Source organism: Schistocerca cancellata, chromosome 10, assembly GCF_023864275.1.
Source record: "Schistocerca cancellata isolate TAMUIC-IGC-003103 chromosome 10, iqSchCanc2.1, whole genome shotgun sequence".
NCBI lineage: Eukaryota > Metazoa > Arthropoda > Insecta > Orthoptera > Acrididae > Schistocerca > Schistocerca cancellata.
This window is the reverse complement of record NC_064635.1, coordinates 3,105,120-3,130,720: the sequence shown is the minus strand read 5'-3', so window position 1 is coordinate 3,130,720 and position 25,601 is coordinate 3,105,120. Positions and strand designations below refer to the sequence as shown.

General features: G+C 45.5%; 1 protein-coding gene across 3 annotated transcripts in view; it reads right to left on the bottom strand.

The window, feature by feature from the left end:
* LOC126106790 (uncharacterized) overlaps positions 1 to 25,601 on the bottom strand; it is a 467,803-nt gene that overhangs the window by 74,157 nt on the left and 368,045 nt on the right. For all 3 annotated transcript variants that reach the window (XM_049913178.1, XM_049913177.1, XM_049913176.1), the window contains exons 5-6: positions 24,940 to 25,014; positions 5,531 to 5,581 (exon numbers count right to left, since the gene is read on the bottom strand). In XM_049913178.1, the coding sequence (XP_049769135.1) occupies positions 5,531 to 5,581; positions 24,940 to 25,014 (126 nt within the window). The remainder of the gene's footprint in view (positions 1 to 5,530; positions 5,582 to 24,939; positions 25,015 to 25,601) is intronic.

Sequence of the window (25,601 nt, the reverse complement as noted above, 5' to 3'; positions counted from 1 at the left end):
TGGGGCTGTTAGTGCTGAGGCTGATGTGGTCAGCTGGCCTCAGGGGACGCCACTGGCACAGCACAGCTGGAGTTGACCCGAGGGCTCCAGTCAGAGCGTAGCAACCGTGGTGCTCGAAAGAAAGAACACGTCTCACACTTCTTTACCAACTACACATCGCAATGACGAGTGCTGGACAACTATACAGGCTGCATCAGTGAGTTATACAGATTTAAACTTTACAGCTAGTAGTCTACAATTCTGACAGCGACCAGACTGTCCATCAATTTAAACTTGTGGTAAATGAATTTTCTCACAATTTTTAAGTTAGAATAATTGGTATGGAGGAGAAATTGTTTAATCTGTAATGTCAGGGGGTTGGGAGGAAATCGTTTAGATATAGCAAAACTGGACTTGGGGAGAGTGTAGGCTCCCAATTTTTTAACTGAAATAACATGATGCCGTATGACATTAAGTCATTGAACTTTGAACAACAACTGTTTGAATGGTGAGGTCATATGGGAATTGTTTAACTTAGCACAGGCAGTATGGAAATCCACACTTTGATCAAGTGACTGCAATAAACAGCCCTACATATCTCTACAGGACTGGGCACTTTCTAGTAGGTCAGTTAGTTAGCATCTTGGTTTCTGACACCAAAGAGCTGTGTCAATAGTCCCTGGTCATCTATCTTGGATTCTGATCTTTATAGTGAGGCTGAACCAGTATCCCACGTCCATCATCTCGCATTCTGATGTGACAGAGTTCTGTGAGTGTGCCCTGCATTTTCAACATAATAATAATAATAATGTCGTGTGACGAGGGCCTCCCGTCGGGTAGACCGTTCGCCTGGTGCAAGTCTTTCGATTTGACGCCACTTCGGCGACTTGCGCGTCCATGGGGATGAAATGATGATGATTAGGACAACTCAACACCCAGTCCCTAAGCAGAGAAAATCTCCGACCCAGCCGGGAATCGAACGCGGGCCCTTTGGGCTGACAGTCTGTCGCGCTGACCACTCAGCTACATTTTCGACATTATAGTAGGGCTGCACCAGTATTCCGGGTCAGTCATTTCTTATTCTATACTCAGCAAAAGTGACATATTTCTACCACTATGACAATCCACAATGTTGGGTTTTTGAATTTCTCGCCAAATTCATACTTACGACGACTGTCCAACTTCCAGAGTGACATCACAGATGAGGGGCAAAATGCTGGCTATTTTTGAATTTCTTCCAAAATCTGAACTTCCCCCCCCCAAAAAAAATGCACTTCCTGTCATTACAGGGCAATTTACTTGAATCAGCGGCCTGCAGGGGGGAGGAGTGGGGAAATAGAGTGACTCGTCAATGATGTCATTGATCCCCTAATTTGGCCCAAGACCAGCCCAGTGTAGCTGCTTATGAACTTGATGAGTGTGTGTTGACATTCTGAGGAGAGGTGGAATTCTTCCACAACGTTGTTACTGTGAGAGTACCCATCGGATAAGAATTCAGGTAATGGCTGGTAGGGGCACAACGAACTGTGACGGCGCTATGGTGTGTACCGACATTCAGCACTCTCGTGTGTTACCCCTCATGTGACACACATGGCTTGTGCCTCCATGAACTGTCTGCGTTATGATGAGATATTCCTGTGGTTGGGAATATCCCCAACTTTGTCCCGGATGGAGCGTGTGTGCGACCAGCTGTCCCAGCGTCAGTGTCCAGGGTATCGAGGATCAGTTACAAGAGTTGTGGACCAGCTTGCCTCAGGAGGGGATGAGACACACAGGCCACAAAGGGTGAAGTGTCATACTGATAAGTGGCCTCATATAGTCAAGTTCTTTGTGAATTTGATGCGGTTTTTGAACCTCTGAGATAAAACCACATAGCCTCTCAACCTGTGGATCATTTCGGATTCTCGTCACGTTCTGGGAGATTGTTATTCTTTGTCAGGTAGTGTATGTGACATGCATCACCCGTATGACTGCCTCTACGATGGTAGTTGTGCCATATCGAGGCTGTAAACTTCTAGACCGATGAACGTTTGTGGCCTACCCATCACGCTGTCACTAAGGAGTCTCTAGAGCATTGTGAGGTTCCACTGTGTTTTTACATACCCAGGTTCTGTCAGATAATTACTCTATATCCAGATACAGCTGTCTAGCATCCATTAGTTCGGAAACCTTAGGCACTGTTGCAGAGAATAATAGACCAACATGCTGACAGTTTACACTGTTAACCCACCTTTTTTCTTACATATTCTTCTTCATACTCCACTGAATATATATACAAACCAATTGTTCAGAAGTATCTGTATATCTACTGATGGACTTAAATGTGGGGTGCGTCCGCCCTTCAGATGTGTGTGTGAATTCCTAAGGGACGAAACTGCTGAGGTCATCGTCCCTAGACTTACACACTACTTAAACTAACTTATGCTAACAACAACACACAGCCATGTCCGAGGGAGGTCTCGAACCTCCGACGGGAGGGGCCGCACAATCCGTGACATGGCTCCCTAAACCACGCGGTCACTCTGCGTGGCTCCGCCCTTCACATTTATACTGGCTTCAACTGTATTCGAGACACTTTTAATGAAATATCTGAATGTGGAGCAGTTTCAGGTCATTCTTCCTCAAGAGTCGAAACTAGAGAAGGTGGTGGCGTTGAATGCTGACGTCAGAGTCACTGTCGAAATTCTAACTCTTTCCAAGGTGTTCCGTTGGGTTGATGTCGGGACTCCAGGCAGAGAACAGTTCATTTCACCGTTTTATGAAGGGATGCATTATCACGCTGATACAACCGTTGTATCCCAATTGTTGCTGTACTGCACGTATTACACGACAGAGAAACCTGTGTCCGTATCCTTCCGCGTTTCGTGTTTTCTTTAGTATGGTGACGGGACCATTTCCTAAGCACGAGAAACATCCCCATGCCGTAAGACCACCTCCTCCATGCTTCACTGCTTGTAGGAGCTCACATTTTCCAGGCGTTTTCGCCCAGCTCAAACCCTTCCACTGGTTCGCCACAGTGTACAGGGAGGTTCGCCTCTCCACAACACTCGTTTCCAGCCACCCACTGCCCACTGCGTCGCTTACCACTGACCACAGAAACCTGTGACTCTTTGGGAGCTGCCCTTTGTAGCTTCCTACGCACACTCACCGTGCTAGTGGACTGCTGATTTCAAGCGAACTCTTCCGAGGCTCAGCGGTCCGTCTGCCAGTACACGCGCTCTGCCTGGTCTCGGTTCAGCTGCGGCCGTTCCTTCGCGTCTCCATTTGACAACAGTCGACTTTGGCAGCTTTAGAAGGGTCGAAATGTCTCTGATGGATTTGTGGCTCAGGTGACATACAGTGACTGCTCCACGGTCGAAATCACCGAGTTCTGACGACCGCCCCTTTTCTGCTGTTACTGACTGTTTCTCTGTTCACAACACACTGACACTCTACGCCTCGTTTTACACTGGCAGGTCCACCTCCCGTGGCATTTAGTGGCCAATTCCGCATTACGTAGGAGTGTTCGGACGCTTTTGAGCAGATACTGTGTATATTCATATTCGCAGGCAGATAGCAGTATTATACACTCCTGGAAATTGAAATAAGAACACCGTGAATTCATTGTCCCAGGAAGGGGAAACTTTATTGACACATTCCTAGGGTCAGATACATCACATGATCACACTGACAGAACCACAGGCACATAGACACAGGCAACAGAGCATGCACAATGTCGGCACTAGTACAGTGTATATCCACCTTTCGCAGCAATGCAGGCTGCTATTCTCCCATGGAGACGATCGTAGAGATGCTGGATGTAGTCCTGTGGAACGGCTTGCCATGCCATTTCCACCTGGCGCCTCAGTTGGACCAGCGTTCGTGCTGGACATGCAGACCGCGTGAGACGACGCTTCATCCAGTCCCAAACATGCTCAATGGGGGACAGATCCGGAGATCTTGCTGGCCAGGGTAGTTGACTTACACCTTCTAGAGCACGTTGGGTGGCACGGGATACATACGGACGTGCATTGTCCTGTTGGAACAGCAAGTTCCCTTGCCGGTCTAGGAATGGTAGAATGATGGGTTCGATGACGGATTGGATGTACCGTGCACTATTCAGTGTCCCCTCGACGATCACCAGTGGTGTACGGCCAGTCTAGGAGATCGCTCCCCACACCATGATGCCGGGTGTTGGCCCTGTGTGCCTCGGTCGTATGCAGTCCTGATTGTGGCGCTCACCTGCACGGCGCCAAACACGCATACGACCATCATTGGCACCAAGGCAGAAGCGACTCTCATCGCTGAAGACGACACGTCTCCATTCGTCCCTCCATTCACGCCTGTCGCGACACCACTGGAGGCGGGCTGCACGATGTTGGGGCGTGAGCGGAAGACGGCCTAACGGTGTGCGGGACCGTAGCCCAGCTTCATGGAGACGGTTGCGCATGGTCCTCGCCGATACCCCAGGAGCAACAGTGTCCCTAATTTGCTGGGAAGTGGCGGTGCGGTCCCCTACGGCACTGCGTAGGATCCTACGGTCTTGGCGTGCATCCGTGCGTCGCTGCGGGCCTGTCCCAGGTCGACGGGCACGTGCACCTTCCGCCGACCACTGGCGACAACATCGATGTACTGTGGAGACCTCACGCCCCACGTGTTGAGCAATTCGGCGGTATGTCCACCCGGCCTCCCGCATGCCCACTATACGCCCTCGCTCAAAGTCCGTCAACTGCACATACGGTTCACGTCCACGCTGTCGCGGCATGCTACCAGTGTTAAAGACTGCGATGGAGCTCCGTATGCCACGGCAAACTGGCTGACACTGACGGCGGCGGTGCACAAATGCTGCGCAGCTAGCGCCATTCGACGGCCAACACCGCGGTTCCTGGTGTGTCGGCTGTGCCGTGCGTGTGATCATTGCTTGTACAGCCCTCTCGCAGTGTCCGGAGCAAGTATGGTGGGTCTGACACACCGGTGTCAATGTGTTCTTTTTTCCATTTCCAGGAGTGTATGTTCACAAATACTCCTATGCAGATGAAGTAGTTCTGAAGGAGATTCAGTTTCGGTTTGCGTTTAAAGTAAACCCAGCGTTTCCAACTATCTACAGAACTGTGCGTAGGACGTTGTACTGCGTGTGCTGCACGGTGTCCGTACCACACGCCTCAGTGCAACACTTCCTCCCTCAGTGGCGAGTTCTCCCAGTGTGTGATGCCCTTAGATACTCAATGACAACAGGAAACGTAAGTCAACTTGTAACAAGAGAAGGACGACAGTTAAAAAAAGTAAAGATGATAAAACCACTTTTCGAGCTCAGTGATTTTTTTATGTAGCCATTCCGCTCGTTGGGAGTCCCTGTCCTAACGCAGTCTACTTGTTAAACGAAACTGTCTCAATCAACAACTCCTTGACTGCCTTCACACATATTCTTACATACACGATTACAGTTCCTTCAACGCTGTGTCATTTCTTCAGCTATCGGTGAAAATTTCCGAGTTTTGTGTAGAAGCTGCTAATGGATATTACAGACTGAATTGCATGACACAAGACCTATTTTCTCAGTTACCTTGCTTACCTTAAGGACGTCGGTCTTCCTTTTCAGGCGCTGGTATTCTCTGTGTGGCACCTGGAAAAGAAAGAAAGTAACAAACTTTCAATGAGGTCAGATGTATAGCGTGAACAATTATGCGAATGCCAAGAACTGCAAAGACGGCAACATGGAGAAAATAACGATACGACACAAGACGATTGGCGATTAAAGTAGTGTGAAGTAGCTCAGTTCGTAGGCATAGCAGAAGAAAACCTACAGTACAGAGTTAACCGCGAGGAATATTTATACAAGGTAGATTGCTGTAATTGTTACATGCTGATTGAAATAAATGTGCAATGAATTTCCCAGTCCGTTTTGAACCGTCCGATTGATTTAGTGTGGGTGTGATGTGAGTGCAGCACATCAGGCCGGAGATGAAACCACAAGCAAGGCAAAGCGTGGAAGGAGCAAAGTCTTGGCGATCTCACCCGCTGCAAAAGTTATGGTCTGTGCTTTCTGGGTAGCAGTGGAGAGTCGTCTGGACGAACTGAACGGAAAAAAGGGCGAAGAGAGGACTGGATTGCAAAGGAAACTAAAATAATTTTTCTTCACCACAACGTACCACCACAAAGTTGTTCTTTGCAGTGAGGAAAACGTATGGATCTGACGTACCAATTGAAAACATGCGCGGAAAAACGGGCTAACCCTCAAACGTAAAAGCTAATGTGGTATTTAGGCGTGAGACCAATGTAAATTTTGATAGTTCCCGTACACAGCAACAGATGGCATCATTTATCTCTAAGCTTTTACGTTTGAGGTTAGCCCGTTTCTCCGCTCATGTCTTCAATTATTGGCCCAACCAACGTTTCCACTACGTTTCCAGTCACCTGATTTACGCTTATTTCTACATCTACAGAAATTACTGGCTCCGAAACAGTTTGATTCCAATGGACCCGCGGGAGATTTTTTTAGACAAAAAGCGCGCACCGGGAACGGAGTTTGGTCACTGGAAAAGTTTTACACTGTGCATTCAGCTAAAAGCGGACTGCGGTCAAAAATAAGCGAGTTTTCATCTACGAAGCCGACAACTCGAATGTATACGTTTATAAAAATCACTGTATGTTCGTTCCATATCTCCAACGAAACCATTGGATCGATTTCAACCAAACTTGGTAAGTTTATCTATTACTGTCTGGAAATAACTACTGTAAGAAAAAGAACCACTGTAAGGATAAAGCCGGCCGCGGTGGTTTCGCAGTTCTAGGCGCTCAGTCCGGAACCGCGCGACTGCTACGGTCGCAGGTTCGAATCCTGCCTCGGGATGTGTGTGATGTCCTTAGGTTAGTTAGGTTTAAGTAGTTCTAAGTTCTAGGGGACTGATGACCTCAGAAGTTAAGTCCCATAGTGCTCAGAGCCATTTGAACCATTTTTTTTAATTTAGTGTAAATACATAGGGAATATACTTTATTTCATGCAAAGACACATTCATTTTCGTAGAAAACTTACTCCTTCAATGTGCGCATCTGCAGTAGTATCACTCACTATGATTATACTTGATGGCAGTATGCCTTACAAGCATTACACTGGTACTACGTGCTTCTGATTGTTGCACAATGTATTCTAGGTGGATGTCTGAAGCAGTGTGACATATCCTCATTTTTTGGCATTCTATGTCCTCTTTTTCATCTTATTCACCATAACTTAACCGTACGCTTTTCACTATCTCTTCGCCTGTTAAAGTTTGGTCGTAAACAGTTGCTCGTCCAACACTGTACTCAGTAGCAATGGCTTTCTGGCAAGAACCTGAGTGTACCTTACCTCTAATTTTGTACTTCTGCTTGAGGTGTAGCAGAACGTGTTTCCTTTCACACTGAGGCGCCAAAGAAACTGGTACAGGCATGTGCATTCAAATACAGAGATATGTGAAGAGGCAGAATACGGCGCTGCGGTCGGCAACGCCTATATAAGGCAACAAGTGTGTGGCGCAGTTGTCAGATCGGTTACTGCTGCTGCAGTAGCAGGTCACCAAGATTTAACTGAGTTTGAACGTGGTGTTACAGTCGGCGCACGAGCGATGGGACACAGCATCTCAGAGGTAGCGATGAAATGGGGATTTTCCCGTGTGACCATTTGACGAGTGTACTATCCGTTCTTCCAGGATTCTTTTCTGGCCCCAGCGATGTCGGAAATTTCCGACATCGCTGGGGCCGGAAAAGGATCCTGGAAGAACGGGACTAACGACGACTGAAGAGAATCGCTCAACGCGACAGAAGTGTAATCCTTCCGCCAATTACTGCAGATTTCAATGCTGGGCCATGAACAAGTGTCAGAGTGCGAACCATTCAACGAAACTTCATCGATATATGCTTCCGGAGCTGAAGGCCCACTCGTGTACCCTTGATGACTGCACGACGCAAAGCTTTATGCCTCGCCTGGGCCCGTCAACACCGACATTGGACTGTTGGTGACTGGAAACATGTTGCCTGGTCGGTTTCAAATTGTATCAAGCGGATGGACGTGTACAGGTATGCTCATGAAATCATGGTCCCTGCATGTCAGCAAGGGACTGTGCAGCTGGAGTGATGTGGAACCCCTGATACGTCTAGGCAGGACTGTGACAGGTGATGCGTACATAAGCGTACTGTCTGCACACCTGCATCCATTCATGTCCACTGTGCATTCCGACGGACGTGGGCAGTTACAGCAGGACAATGTGACACCCCAAGCATCCAGACTTGCTGCAGAGTGGCTCCAGGAACACTCCTCTGAGTATAAACACTTCAGCTGGCCACGAAACTCCCCAGACGTGAACATTATTGAGCATATCTGAGATGCCTTGCAACGTAGTGTTCGGAAGAGGTCTCCACCCCCTTGTACTCCTATGGAGTTATGTACAGCCCTGCAGGTTTCGTGGTGTCAGTTCTCTCCAGCACTACTTCAGCCATTACTGGGGTCCACGCAACGTCTTGTTGGCGGCACTTTTGCGTGCTCGCAGGAGCCCTACACGATATTAGGCAGGTGTACCAATTTCTGTGGCTCTTCAGTGTAAAAGCCGTGACACTGAACCGTAATGGCAGCCACAATATCAAACATATATAGCATTGTTCAACACCGTAATTAACTAGCAACATTTGTTACACACGAGAATTCGTTATTATATGCCTCAGTTCTGCATGAGTGACCACAGGCTGGACGTGGGCCAGATTCCTGGAGGCCGGACTTCTGAGGGCCGGCTTAGCGGCTGATTACTGTGCTGACACAGACAATTTTTTCTTCCATGTACATACATTAGTTCATCAGATGAAGATTACTTTCAGGATAAAACTTTCGGCTATCACATACATTTTTTTACACTCAAGGTAATACAGAGAAGAGGAACTTACATTTTCCACTGTGTTTCTATTAGGTTGGAGCATAAGTTGGTACAGTTTTTCTGTAAGTTCGATAAACACAACAAATACACATAACAGACGTTCTAGTCATCAATAGCATACGCTCCTTCACTATTTACAACAGTCTGCCAACACTGGGGTAACTTTTAGATTCTTCGACTTAGAAATCATGTGGTTCTGAAACGAAGAATTTGTCGAGCCATTTTGGAGCACATTTTCATCCGCAAAAGATTTTCCTTGAAGGCTGTTTGATAGGGAGCAGAAAAGGTGAAATTCTAAGGGCGCAAGATGAGGTGAATAGCGCAGACGCGCAATGACTTCTCGTCCCAACTCCCGTACAGTCTTTTCCCGTCAGTCTAGCAGGATGGCAGCGGGCTCTGTCGCGGAGCAGCGTCACTTCACGCAGTCTCCCTGGTCGTCGTTCTTGGATTCCGTGCGCAAGACGGCTCAGTTGCTGGCAACGAATGTCAGCAGTGATGGTTACACACTCAGCACTGCCGCTGTTCCACCAGATGCATAGCGTTATCTTTTGTGGACGCGCGCAGGTCTTTGTATGGGGAGCTGCTGCTTTGTTTGTACTCAACCATTCCTTTCTTTTGCTTATGCTAGCGTAAAGTCACCAGTAACCATACCGAATAGGAATAGTCGACTTGTTCAAGAGCCAATTGATGACGAGGAAACAGAGATGCACTTACGGTCACCTATTGATTTTTGTGATGTTGGCTTAAAGCATGCGATACCCATACACCTGTTTCCTGGAATGTTGCACGATTGCGGAACGATCACGTTCATCACATTCGCCAGTTTTCGAGTACAGTCAAGTGGATAACTCTGGATTAATGCGTTTAAACGATCTTCATGAAACCCCAAAAGTCTTCCTGAATGTGGATTGTAATAACGTCAAAACGATCCAAGTGAAAACGAAAAAACCATTTTCTGCCCATGCTCTGTCCAATGACATTATTCTCACACATGGCGCAAATGTTTCTGGATGCGTCTGCTGCTGTCACCCTTCTATTGAACTGAAACAGGAGAATATGTCGGAAATGCTCTGATTTCTCCACTTGGCGCTCGATTTCCTGCAACTACATCTACATTCATACTCCACAAGCAAACTGACGGTGTGTGGCGGAGGGTACCCTGAGTACCTCTACCGGTTCTCCCTTCTGTTCCAGTCTCGTATTGTTCGTGGAAAGAAGGACTGTCGGTATGCCTCTGTGTGGGCTCTAATCTCTCTGATTTTATCCTCATGGTCTCTTCGCGAGATATACGTAGAAGGGAGCAATATACTGCTTGATTCCTCGGTGAAGGTATGTTCTCGAAACTTGAACAAGAGGCCGTACCGAGCTACTGAGCGTCTCTCCTGCAGACTCTTCCACTGGAGTTTATCTATCATCCCCGTATTACTAAATGATCCTGTAACGAAGCGCGCTGCTCTCCCTTGGATCTTCTCTATCTCTTCTATAAACCCTATCTGGTACGGATCCCACACTGCTGAGCAGTATTCAAGCAGTGGGCGAACAAGCGTACTGTAACCTACTTCCTTTGTTTTCGGGTTGCATTTCCTTAGGATTCTTCCAATGAATCTCAGTCTGGCATCTGCTTTACCGACGATCAACTTTATATGATCATTCCATTTTAAATCACTCCTAATGCGTACTCCCAGATAATTTATGGAATTAACTGCTTCTAGTTGCTGACCTGCTATTTTGTAGCTAAATGATAAGGGATCTATCTTCCTATGTATTCGCAGCACATTACACTTGTCTACATTGAGATCGAATTGCCATACCCTGCACCATGCGTCAATTCGCTGCAGATCCTCCTGCATTTCAGTACAATTTTCCATTGCTACAACCTCTCGATACACCACAGCATCATCCGCAAAAAGCCTCAGTGAACTTCTGATGTCATCCACCAGGTCATTTATGTATATTGTGAATAGCAACGGTCCTATGACACTCCCCTGCGGCACACCTGAAATCACTCTTACTTCGGAAGACTCCTCTCCATTGAGAATGACATGCTGCGTTCCTAGCGTCCACTGCTCCAGTCACTATCTCCAAATGTCAAAATGACAATGTATGAACTCAAATAGCAACAGTGAACTAGAAATAAAAAATGACAATCGATAAATAAACCCATAGCAACCAGGATACTAACATGCAAAACAAATCGCTAGGAACTTGTGCACCAACCAAATGTATACACTTCGTACTCTTTTATACAATATTTGCATTTTCTTTCTAATTGGTTTCATCATCATTTAAAACATAGAGTATTGACGTTTTTCTTCTTTCTGATAATATTATCTATAAACAATGTATATATGTGGGAAATAAGAACTAGAAGCAGCAGGTGAAGAGAAACCCCCACCCCATCACACACACAAACAAATATATACAATATTTACACGCACACACGGTGTGTAGTCGTGTTCATGATACACACAACGTATTATACGCACACATAGTGTGCTGCGCTCTCTCTCTCTCTCTCTATCTCTCTCTCGCTCTCTCTCTTTCTCTCTGTCTCTCTCTCTGTCTCTCTCTCTCTCTCTCTCTCTCACACACACACACACACACACACACACACACACATATGCACACATGTAACAAGTAATTCTTCCAACTATAACGCACATACTCATACTTAAACATTAACTTTCTACGAGTAAATGTAAATGCACTTCCACACACTCAGTAGCGCCATGGTGTGAGTGCGGTAGGGTGTCGGTCCCATCCCCACAGTTGACCTGCTTGTCGTCATGACGGGACTGCCCTACTTTCAGCTGCACTGCCTCCTACCTCAACAGCTCTCGATCACAAAAGATTACCTGGCAGACCAAGTGTGGAGCTGCGCCCGAGTCCTCGAGTAGGCACGTCTCGTGCTTCTCGATCGTGACAGCCTTTGAGGCAGCGAGATGAGCACCCTCAGCCCACCTATGGGCAGCACCTGCACCTGTGCGGCAGGACTACTCGTATGTGTTTGATCTGAGCGCCACAAACTCCACACCATCTATCTCGTCTTTCATCAGGCCGATAGCCCTCTTGTTTCAAAAAGAATTACTGGGTGTATATCCAGATGTGTCTCATTCTTCTTGATTGTAGCTCAGTTGCTTCATAACCGAGCGACGTGGCGCAGTGGTTAGCACACTGGACTCGCATTCGGGAGGACGACGGTTCAATCCCGTCTCCGGCCATCCTGATTTAGGTTTTCCGTGATTTCCCTAAATCGTTTCAGGCAAATGCCGGGATGGTTCCTTTGAAAGGGCACGGCCGATTTCCTTCCCAATCCTTCCCTAACCCGAGCTTGCGCTCCGTCTCTAATGACCTCGTTGTCGACGGGACGTTAAAACACTAACCACCACCACCACCATCAGTTGCTTCATATGGATTGCAACATTTAACCCAATAGACGGAACTCTCTGTATCCACAAAAAGTAGCTCGGGATCGGCGTGCAGCGACTATTCCTTCACTGAAGATGGTGACCACTGAAATTTGGCCTGATGCTGTAATCTCTTACACCATGACACCCATCCCACCAGTACACTAAATGAATTTTGTGGTATTCTCTAACATTTTCCATGGTTTTCCCGCAATTTGAATTGTTCATTAACTTATAGTAACCTGTTGGAACATGATATGTTGTGAGAGCCCTGTGTTTTCAGCCAGCAACGCTGCTTGAAGGAGATCCCACAGGTGATACTAACAAGTTCCATCCTCGGTCTCAGACATTGTTGGAGGTTTCTGCAATGAAGAAGATGTCGCTGTTTGTTGCCCAGCGTTGTGAACAATTTTGGAATGGAACTGTTTAGGGTACTAGGCGCACCAGAGGTTGTAGCAAGTCACTGTGCACGTCATACAGACGGGTGGGGTATGTCGGTTATACCTCCAGAGCATATCCCTCACCAGCATCTGCAGCAACATCGTGGATATTTGCCTTCAATCTGGTGACTTGCCCTTTGGACATCCATCGAATCGCTCAAAATGGTAGATTTTGTTGCACGGTTTGCCTACAGAGGTTGTTTACGTCAAGGTAGAAGATGTAGCTTAAATCGTCAGATAGCCGGTACTCATCCTCACTCATTCAGGGGTTATTTGCCTTAGTGTACCTATGCATGCACCGGGTGCAAATCCCGAGCAGCCTGTCAAATAGTAAAGTATAAAGTAGTTTGACCCTTCTACTGTTCAAAATTAGCCAGTCAGTGCCCCAATCACTTAGACTGTTGCTACTCTCCAAGGGCGAGAAGAAAGACTACATGTCGATAAAAAATCACGTCCTGCCTACTTTCTGTCCTAATGTCGAAATATTGTGGTACATGCCGTTTTTGTCGTGATGCCTCGATTCGTTTACCGAGCGTGATTATCTTGAAATGCACGTCACTGACTGCTGGTACATTTGGAAACATCTATCGAGGATAAAAAGTTCTCAAAGTTTAAGACTGACCGCCGCTGGGAGCGTCCAGTACGCTGACTTCGAGTGCCTGCTGGCTCCTGTGCTGTGCTTTGAAGACGACGCCACCTCCTCCCAGACTAACTGCACCGGACTGCACGTACCGTATACAGCGTCATATCGAGTTGTATGCTCGTACGACTCCAGTAACAATAAACTCGAATCATATGTCGGGGATAATTCAGCAAGATGGTTGCTCGATGAGCTCGAAAGAAGTGCATGGGAAGTTGCCGGGATTTATCGCAATAATTCCCTACGATCACCTTGCAGGAGAATGGTGGCTTGTACGAACAGGTGTTCGAGTCGAGACGCCAATGTCATCTAAAGGGGAAGTTCCTCACAATGCTTGCAACTTGAAGTAGCAACCGCTACAGCACCTAGCCGTCTGCTACCACAATGTGGGCAGGTATGACGCCGACTTTCTCATTCAGCACTAGGGTGGCTTTGTTCACCAGGGCCACGTATAATGATGACGAGGAAGGAGGCCTTCCCAAACAAATACCTGGGTTCGATGGAGAGGCTCCACGAAAGCACATTACTTGACATATCGCATTCTCCAATAAACTAACAGGCAGCGGCATAATCACTGCAGAGTATGAGCATGCTGTGAATGTTTACCAGTGTTCGGCATCCCTAATTTAGGAGCATACGCAATATTATGCATGAAAGCAGATGTAAACCAGCTCGTGGAGAAGTTCTGGAGTGTATGCCTGGGCACATAGTACCTGGAACCTGTCGTCTATTACAGCGCTTTCGTGGTATGAAATGTTAATGAAGAAATGTGTCAGCATCAAACTATTGACCGATGTTGTCATACTGCTCTTCTTAGAGCGTTGGATTTGCAGTGACTTTGTCAGTGTGTGCACATGTATGCCAAGGTGAATAAGACGCAAACGAATGAGAGCAATTACAGACCGTCTGACAATTTAAGTTGAATCCATTACCTGGATGTAAACAACCTCTACAGGCAAACCACGCAGCAAAGTCTACCATTTGAAAAGTTACGATGGATATACAGATCGCCAGATTGAAGGAAAATGTCCTTGATGTGGCTGCAGATGCCGGTGAGGAATATGTCCTCGAGGTAGAACTGACAATTCCCACCTATTTACATGACGGGGACAGTAACTTGCTGCTACGTCGGAGGCGCCCAGTCCCACGAAATGGCTCCATCCCGAAGCTGTCGACAATGCTGGGGAGCAAACTGTCACATATTCTTCGTGACAGAAACCTCCAGCATGTCTCAGGTTAGGGATGGAACTTGTAGGTATCACTTGTGGGATCTTCTTCAAGCAGCGTTGCTGGTTGAAGGGGTACATTGCTGTAAACACTGAATGGAGGGCTCTTGCAACATGTGATTTTGAAACACATTTTTACAAGTTAATGAACAATTCAATATTCGGAAAAATGTTAGAGAATATCGTGAAATGCATTTAGTTTACAGTTGGGATGGGCGCTATGGCGCAAGAGATTACATCGTCAGGTAAATTTCGAGGCAGTCACCAATCTTCTATGAATGAGTACTCACTGCGGAGATGTTCAAGGTTTCACCGCAGTTCACGAAGCCTGCCTACATCAGCATGTGTCTTTGGGACCTCTCCAAACTCCTTCGCTTTCACTTTGACTCGAACGTCACAGATAGCAAATTATTTTGTTTGGACACAGGAAGTTTCATCTACTGGGTGAAAGGCTGTGGTTCATATGAAGTTGTTGTTGCTGTCGTCTTCAGTCCTGAGACTGATTTGATGCAGCTCTCCATGCTACTCTATCCTGTGCAAGCTGCTTCATCTCCCAGTACCTACTGCAACCTACATCCTTCTGAATCTGCTTGGTGTATTCATCTCTGGGTCTCCCTCTACAATTTTTACCCTCCATGCTGCCCTCCAATAATAAATTTGTGATCCCTTGATGCCTCAGAACATGTCCTACCAATCGATCCCTTCTTCTAGTCAAGTTGTGTCACAAACTTCTCTTCCCCCCAACCCTATTCAATACCTCCTCATTAATTATGTGATCTACCCATCTAATCTTCAGCATTCTTCTGTAGCACCACATTTCGAAAGCTTCTATTCTCTTCTTGTCTAAACTATTTATAGTCCATGTTTCACTTCCACACATGGCTACACTGCATACAAATACTTTCAGAAACGACTTCCTGACACTTAAATCTATACTCGATGTTAACAAATTCCTCTTCTTCAGAAACGCTTTTCTTGCCATTGCCAGTCTACATTTTATATCCTCTCTACTTCTACCATCATCAGTTATTTTGCTCCCCAAATAGAAAAACTCCTTTACTACTTTAAGTGTTTCATTTCCTAATCTAATACCCTCAGCATCACCCGACTTAATTCGATAACATTCCATTATCCTCGTTTTGCTTTTGTTGACGTTCATCTTATATCCTCCTTTCAAGACACTGTCCATTCCGTTCAACTGCTCTTCCGAGTCCTTTGCTGTCTCTGACAGAATTACAATGTCATCGGCGAACCTCAAAGTTTTTATTTCTTCTCCATGGAGTTTAATACCTACTCCGAGTGTTTCTTTTGTTTCCTTCACTGCTTGCTCAATATACAGATTGAATAACATCGGGGAGAGGCTACAACCCTGACTCACTCCCTTCCCAACCACTACTTCCCTTTCATGCCCCTCAACTCTTATAACTGCCATCTGCTTTCTATACAAATTGTAAATAGCCTTTCGCTCCCTGTATTTTACCCCCGCCACCTTCAGAATTTGAAAGAGAGTATTCCAGTCAACATTGTCAAAAGCTTTCTCTAAGTCTACAAATGCTAGAAACGGAGGTTTGCCTTTCCTTAATCTAGCTTCTAAGAGAAGTCGTAGGGTCAGTATTGCCTCACGTGTTCCAATATTTCTACGGAATCCAAACTGATCTTCCCAGAGGTCGGCTTCTACCAGTTTTTCCATTCGTCTGTAACGAATTCGCGTTAGTATTTTGCAGCTGTGACTTATTAAACTGATAGTTGGGTAATTTTCACATCTGTCAACACCTGCTTTCTTTGGGATTGGAATTATAATATTCTTCTTGAAGTCTGACGGTATTTCGCTGTCTCGTACATCTTGCTCATCAGATGGTACAGTTTTGTCAGGACTGGCTCTCTCAAGGCTATCAGTAATTCTAATGGAATGTTGTCTACTCCCGGGGCCTTGTTTCGACTTAGGTCTTTCAGTGCTCTGTCAAACTCTTCACGCAGTATATTATCTCCCATTTCATCTCCATCTCCATCCTGTTCCATTTCCATAACATTGTCCTCAAGAACATCGCCCTTGTATAGGCCCTCTATATACTCATTCCACCTTTCTGCTTTCCCTTCTTTGCTTAGAACTGGGTTTCCATCTGAACTCTTGATATTCATACAAGTGGTTCTCTTTTCTCCAAAGGTCTCTTTAATTTTCCTGTAGGCAGTATCTGTCTTACCCTTAGTGAGATAAGCCTCTACATCCTTACATTTGTCCTCTAGTCATCCCTGCTTAGCCATTTTTCACTTCCTGTCGATCTCATTTTTGAGACGTTTGTATTCCTTTTTGCCTGCATCATTTACTGCATTTTTATATTTTCTTCTTTCATCAATTAAATTCAATATCTCTTCTGTTACCCAAGGATTTCTACTAGCCATCGTCTTTTTACCTACTTGATCCTCTGCTGCCTTCACTACTTCATCCCTCAAAGCTACCCATTCTTCTTCTACTGTATTTCTTTCCCCCATTCCTGTCAATTGTTCCCTTATGCTCTCCCTGAAACTCTCTACAACCTCTGGTTCTTTCAGTTTATCCAGGTCCCATCTCCTTAAATTCCCACCTTTTTGCAGTTTCTTCAGTTTTAATCATATGAAGTAATTAGGTATAATGAAGAAGATTTCGACACATCTGATATGCGGCTGGTAATCCTTTTAGAGTAACACCACAAATCAAAAATGTTCTCAGTCTGAGGAAAGACGAGGCGAATGGTTCGCAGATTGTGGAGTGTGTAGGGCTTAGATGGAAGATATACTCATACCACACAGGTGGAGATGCCACCCAGAGGCAGGCTAGCGTTGCTCCAAAGGCTCTCAAGACGGAGGATTACGAAAGATGCCTACTCGAAGGCTCTGGTGAGCTTCACCAGGTAATCATCCAGTTAAGAGGTCATGACGTACAAACTGCACCGAAGCTTCGCGTAGGGCTATCGCATCATGACGACAAATGATTCATGTGTGGGGACAGGATCAGCCACTACAATACTCTCACTATTCATTGGAGTCACTGAGTGTGTGGAAGTGTATTTTTTTGTAAATAGTTGATGCGTACGTGCGATTGTGTGCAGAATAGTTGGATGAACCAATGTCATTGTTTGTGTGTGTGTGTGTGTGTGTGTGTGTGTGTGTGTGTGTGTGTGTACGTAGGTTTTTGTACATCCGCTGCTGCTAGTCCTTGTCTCTCATAAGTATTCCTTACTTAGAAAAAAATGATCAGAAGGAAATGATTAAAACGTAAGTACTGCATATAGAATGACCAGAAAGAAAAATGTAAATACTGTACGTATTAAATGATGATGAAACCAATTAGAAAGAAAACGTAAATATTGAATAAAACATTAACAATGTATACAGAAACAAAATAGGAAACGTAATATTTAACGTCTTCTTCTGAATACTAGCTTTAGTGTAAACAAATGTATCTGATAGTTATAAGTCATCAGATAAGAATAACTTTGCAAATAAAACCAATGTGTGTGTGTGTGTGTGTGTGTGTGTGTGTGTGTAAGAAAAATCGCTGTGTAAATACATGAACAAAAAATTGTAAAAATTAGCTTTGTGAAATATTCTATATAAGAAAAATACAACTTTGCTAGATACATCATAAGAAAGAAATAGCTTTGTAAATAAAAGAAAAATGTTGGTAAGCAAAAAAAATTATTATACAATTTGTATTGGAAAAAAAAGAAATTGTTAATAATAAGCCAAAAAGTTAACTTGTCACATCATCGTTATTATTTCAAAACCGTTTCGCTATAGGTGCTCAGACATCGAATGGAGAGCCCTGCAAGCAGTTGCGCTACTATTGCAGATACGCTGATGACACGTTGTGATTAACAGAAGGAACTAATGATGACACAGATGCAACTGTAACACAGTTCAATAGTGAAGATGCAAAAATAAAATTTGCGGTTGAAATCTGGTTTGCGAAGTTCCATAAATTTCTTCAATCTACATATCAGGAATGAAAAGAGTAAACATACCATACGAATTTTTCGAAAGAACGCTTGGTACACTGATGTCATTTTAGCTTACCATTCTAACCATGGCAGTCAACATAAAAATGCCTTTTTAAACTTTACCATTAATAGGCTATTTAAGCTTCTAGTATGAGATTACGAACGAAAAACAGAATTTGAGGTTATTAAATATATTCCAAAAATGAACAACTATCATAAAGATTATGTAAATAATATTTACAACAAAATAACAAAGGCAAGAGAACTGCAAGGAATAAATGTTGTGACTAATAAAGGTAATGATGGCAGCAAGATTTTCATTACGTTGCCGTATTATGACGCTATTAGTACCAGATCTATTTCTAAAAATCAAAACAATGTCGTTTCTTTTCCAAACGAAAGTAAACTTGGTCATGTGCTACCTAAGGAAATACATAAAACTAATTTTCTCCACGAATCAGGGATATACAAATTATAATGTCCCACTGCAATGAATGTTACGTGGGGCAAACTGGGAGAAGGCTTGAGGTCAGATTTGACATTAGAGAGGAGGGACACGGTTGAGGAATGAGATTTGGCAGCCCGTCGTGTTGACACGGGGTGCTGCTACACAGGCGGCCGATGACGGGAGAGTCCTGCATCTGCTAGAGGTGGAGCAGACTCCTCACGCCACCTTGCTCAATGAGCGGCCAGCAATGAGAAGAACCCATTTTCTTTTTTCGAAAGGCGCCTAGCTGCCAAAAACAAGGGGCTTTCACAGGTCCGCAGAAGGACACGCAACACCTCCTAAGTATGGCCCTACGTAATGCCGTGTCGTAGCTCATTAAGTAGGGACAGTATTCGTCGCTCACAACCCATCTGTACTACCACTAACACCAAACCGAGTTACGTATGTTCCTATAATAGACAGTGATGAGCTTTATAAGTAAAGTTGTACGTTGTATTCCTTGACATCGTAACACTGGTTTATACTTGACAACCAGATAAGTTACTCCTCGTAATATAAGCCCAGTTGGGAGGGATAATTATGCACTGAATGTGTGACACGGATCTACAATGTACAACCTGTTTTTTTAATTAGTACTGATTTTAGGTTTTACACAAAACAAATGTTATTAGTATTTCAATTTACGCCACCCATTTGTGGATTGTTCCTTCTGGTTTTGTGATAATTGCCGCGTGTATTTTAGTATTTCCGGATGCCATTGTAGTTTATGTCAAGCTACTATATTTTATTTTTTAAATATTCTTTAAAGAATGTGGTACACAAATGACAATAATAAAGAGGGCGTTAATTACTACTGACGTCACACACTGAGGTTAGCTACATGGTAACACAGGCATCAAGCTCAGTTTAACTGTTTGTTATCTGTAATGGCAGAGTGGTACCACGTGCGATTTTATTTACGTTGAGTCATGATGACTTGGATATAACTGGCACATAAACTTATGTTTTACAAGCTGATGTATTTTTGATCTACTTTTAATTTATGTTTTGATGTCTGATTCTCGTCTTGTCATTTTATTCAAGTAGCATTGAAGGTAGCTACACAGTGCCCTCCGCCACACACCGTTGGGTGGCTTGCGGAGTATAAATGTAGATGTAGATGTAGTAGCTGAAATCGATCTGCAATAAACAGATTGCATCTCGTAAGTAATATGTTGTAGAATTTACACAAATATCTAGAGGTTGTAACCACAGATGTCATTATTTGATATTAAGTATAACAAATTCTGCCTATAATGTTGAGGTTTTGATAAATAATCTATGTACGGTGGCACTGGACCGGAATACTTCCACAGCACGCAAGTTATAATACAAAATGAATGAAATACGAGAAGGGTCTAACTACCGACATATAGTTTTCCGTCATTTTATTGTAACAAATCGTAAAAAAAGCGACGCGTTTTGAAGAGACTCTCAATGTACCACTACTATGAAACAGCTTATGTTCGTAGCACATATGTTACAATTTAAAAACCACCAAATACGGAGTTCAACGCCGTTTGACTTAATCCAATATGGCATCTCGTAAGTTCAAATTATGTCGCATCCGACTGGGGTGCTCCTCTCTTCCTCTCTTCACGCTTCGCGTTGTAGTGGGGCCTGAGATTCCGCGTCGTGACGTCACCAAACGCGACCACCGTCCCGTCCCGTGCCAGGACGCCTTCAGCGAGCACTGGGGTGGACACCGGACGCACGATCGCTGTTCACATCCCTGTCCGGCCGTCTCATCCACATTTACGTTTTCCGTGGTTACTTACATCGCGTAAGGCAAGATGCCAGGATGGTTCCTTTCAAAAGGGCAAAGGTCATTTCCCGCCTTAACTGTACGAAACCCACACTTTTGCTCCGTCTCTAATGACCTCAACATCCACAGGTTCTTAAACCACAGTCTCGTTTTCTTCATTTCTTCCTTTCTCGTTTCACAACCGGCTGCATTCCCAACTCGCACCCTATACCAACTGGCCCATTTCCCACACCTTCTGCTCTTCCTTAGGCAGTTTTGAACACCTAGCGTAAAGCAGAAAATACAACCCTCTTATCTCGAATCCAGGCACCTTGCGCCCACAACTCTCCGTCCGGTCCATTCTCCACTGCTCAGCAGTTGCCCCGTATTCCCATTCGCCTGTTTTCACGATCATGGCAGTCACCCTCTTGTTCCCGCTCTCCGTGTCATTCTCAGCTGTCCATGCTTCCACTTTCCTAGCGGCAGATCTTTCACGATTGCTTTTGTCCATCGTCCTTGCTCCGTTTGTCGCAAACGGCCATACCATTGAAGACCTATATTCTCAGTTCTTTGTTTCATATTCCTCATTTCTTCTCCGCTCTGTTCTTGAGATTTGTGGCTGCCCTTCTTATTCCGTCCATCTCTAGTGTCTATACGCTACTTCTCTGCAGCTCTCCCATCTAAATCTACATCTATATACATACTCCACAAGCCACCATACGGTGCGTGGCAGAGGGTACCCTATATCACAACTAGTCTTTTCCTTTCCCGTTCCACTCGCTGATAGAGAAAGGGAAAAACGACTGTCTATACACCTCCGTATGGGCTCTAATTTCTCGTATCTTTTCTTCATTGTCTTTATGGATAACGTATGTTGGCGGCAATAGAATCGTTCGGCAGTCAGCTTCAAATGCCGGTTCTCTAAACTTTCTCAATAGCGTTCTTCGAAATGAATGTCTTCTTCCTTCCAGGGATTTCCACTTGGGCTCCCGAAGCGTATCTCTAACACTCGCATGTTGATCGAAACTACCGGTAACAAATCTAGCAGCTGCTCTCTGAATTGTTTCGATGCCTTTTTCAATCCAACCTGGTGCGGATCCCAAACAATCGAGCAGTACTCAAGAATAGGTCGTCCTATATGGGGGCCTCCTTTACAGATGAACCACACTCTTCTAAAATTCTCGCAATAGACTGAGGTCGACCCTTCGTCTTCCCTACCACAATCCTCGCAGGCTCGCTTCGAAAGTTGTGCCCAGATATTTAAGCGGCGTGACTGTGCCAAGCAGGATACTGCTAATGCTGTATACAAACATTAAGGGTTTGTTTTCCGTACTCATCCGCATTATCTTAAATTTTACCACATTTAGAGCTAGATTCTATTTATCACACCAACTAGAAATTTTGTCCAAGTCGCGTTTTATCTTCCTAGAGTGACTTATCTTCGACATCCCACTGTACACCACAGCATCATCAGCGAACAATCGCAGATTTCTGCCCAACCTGTATGCCAGATCATTTATGCATATAGAATATAGAAACGGTCCAATCAAACTTACCTGGTCCATTATGCAGCATTATATGTTATTTACTTTACACTATTGTTTGCGGAATCCTTTATTTATTTTGATATTGCTCTGCTCCAGACAACTCCTTCGTTGTTCTTTATGCTCTTTGTTAGGCGGCGAGGATACACATCTGAGCATACTGTAACAGGTCGACCACCCCTTACGTGTTCAGAACAATACGTCTTTGCCTCACGTAGGTCGCAGTAGGCACTATCGATAGTCGTGCGCCCAGTGCTAGTCGAGCAGCGCGTATTTCGGCAGGACGAAAAATGGCTCTGAGCACTATGCGACTTAACTTCTGAGGTCATCAGTCCCCTAGAACTTAAAACTACTTAAACCTAACTAACCTAAGGACATCACACACATCCATGCACGAGGCAGGATTCGAACCTGCGACCGTAGCGGGCGCTCGGCTCCAGACTGTAGCGCCTAGAACCGCACGGCCACTCCGGCCGGCCTCGGCAGGACGGCCGACCGCGTTTACAATTGTTTAACGGATGTGTACGTCACCCAACGCCGTGGGCCTGACCTCCAGCAAGTATGTAAATGGCGTTAATTGAGTTATTTTTTTGAGGTGTTTAAGTGTTCATCTGTGCACCGCGATAACGCGACAACCGCGCCGGACGCTCACGATTTGGACTGCAATGGGGATTGTGTATTCAGAGCCACGTGAAGAATATTGGCGTGTGACGACCTTAATAGGCCACCTGTGATGAGTTAAGCGTTTTTATATTGTCAGACGTTGGGAGTAACTGCCTCATTCCTGCTTTTTAAGCAAAAGATATAGAACATTAATAAAAAGTATGTACTGATCATTGCTACCTGACATCCTAATTACCTTTGTTGGATTTGATACCAAACAACTTCCGTGCAAATACTAACAGATCAGCCTTTATCAGTTGCACGCGCTCAAACTATTTTAAACTGTTAGGCTATAATCCACTATTCATTAACGGTGGTTTTTTATACGAAGTGTTTCAACCCCAACCGGTGGCCAAGGGTCACCACTAACAACAGAGACGTCCAGCTGATCGGCTAGCTGTCTGACTGTGGTCCGCTGATCACCTCGAATGAGAGTGTCCGCACGCCCAACATTACAGGCGTTAAAGCTGTGTGCGGCCAGCATGCTTCGGACAGATTTGCGTGACCTTGCTGTGATAATGGCAGACGCCTTGCCCACCGCCTGACTTTGCTTTTGCTGGCTGCCGTATCCCCGTAGACATTCTGCGAGCGCCTGCGACGCTCTGGCCTTCTGCCGGTGACGGCTCTCTGGTTGGAGCGGCCCTCCTTTACAGGCGCCATCTTGAGGACTACCTGTAGTGCCGCCACCTATCGGAACTTCGTGGAAGAGGAGGAGCTGAAGCGGGAACACTCCACGAGGTCTCTCACAACAAATTCCGCATTTTGTCAACCGAAACTGGCCGAGAAAAATTACTGAACGGCCATCGTATACCCGTTTACTCCATAACTTCACACGGTGCGTACATGGGTACAGAATCAAACGCTTTTCCTAAACAGACAAATATTGAATGTACTTTTTGACCTTTAGAGAACGCCTTGTCACATACTTGTCTAAGGCTAAAATATGATTTATTCGAGAGCGACCAATCGTAAAACCTGCCTGGTCCTCTCGCATCTTTCCCTAAATCTCATTCTCCAACCTGCTTTTCAGTGCAGTGCTGATAGACGACATAAGACAAATCCATCTACAATTTTTCATGTTTTTGGTTTTCTATTTTTATAGATAGCAAATATGTTGGATACATACCAGTCTGTTGGTACTTGCTTTCCCTCCTGTATCTGTTTCAACAATTTAAATGTCTCACCACAATTTCCATCAGAACTCCCTTCGGTCCCCTTTTCATTTCTTGTTTTTCTCAGCATTTCTTTTACTTCATAGTGTAGTACAAGTGCTGTATAACGTAAGGTACTGCTCTTACTGTAGACTTCGAAAACGTGCTGCTTTCTTTTGTCTCAAATGGCTCAAATGGCTCTGTGCACTATGGGACTTAACATCTGAGGTCGTCAGTCCCGTAGACTTAGAACTGCTTAAGCCTAACTAAGGACATCACACACACATCCACGCCCGAGGCAGGATTCGAACCTGCGACCGTCGCAGCAGCGCGGTTCCGGACTTGAGCGCCTAGAACCGCTCAGCCACACCGGCCGGCTTTCTTTTGTCTGCCAGAAGTTCTTCAATGTTCTTTTTGTGCTGTCCAACTGGTGGAGGGCGGGATAGCTAGCCATGCCGACACACGAGTACAGCTGTGGCACCAGCCGCGGCCTGCAGCTCTGCGTCCCACACACAGGCCAGTGTACGCCGGCCCTGGCCCGTCGTTCTGCTGCCTCACACTCAACACTACACGACTGTTGCAGTTACTCAGGATCACATAATTCTAAACAGCCTTTCATCTCAGTCGAAAATATTACTGTTTTTAAGAATCACCAACGTCACCGTTACATCGTAGCAGCATCGACACGATCACTTTTAACTGTCCTTCTTATCACCAGTGTTATCCGCGTATTTTGCTAAAAGACTCGCTTTACCCGCTGCCAGCCTGAGATGCCGGCAGAGGGAGGAGGCGCGGCACCCACCGTGCAGCCGGCGCCCCTCTCCACCAGCGGCAGCCACTCCTCGCCTCCAGCGGCGGTGACGTCACACGACCGCTCCTGAAACACCAACAGCGCCCAGTGCCTGACGTACCTCCTAAACAGATACGAATATTAACGTTCAGCTGCCTCCAATTGCCCCACAAATGAAATTAATTGGCCGCCAGCATCGCTTTGAACTACTCACCCCAAGAGGGAAGGGTGATTTTCTAAATCCGAATCATCGGTTCCGTATGTTTCGAAGACCCGGCAGCCGTTCATAGGAGCGACGATCTGCAGGGACATCAACGCCGTTTAGTCATTCCTACACGGAGAGGTTAAGACGCTCACTGGATGTACAGCACAACAAAACAAAATACCTGAAAACACTTAGAGAGGGAAAGACTAAGTACTAAGAGGGGCACGCCAACATAAAGTAACAGTGAAGATTCTCTCCTCGTCTCCGGTAATTCGCGCCCCCGTGCCTGCACGCACTCAGAAGCGCAGTCTCAGCGACAGCCTTCGAAGAGCGGGTCCCGCCCGGACACGCCACAGGGTTCCTCCCTGGGGTACAGCTGTCCAGCAGGTCCTCCTTAAGCCACAGAATTCAGTAGCCAGTGCCGAGCGACGTTCGAGCAACGCCACCGGACGGCGATCTGGAGTGAAGG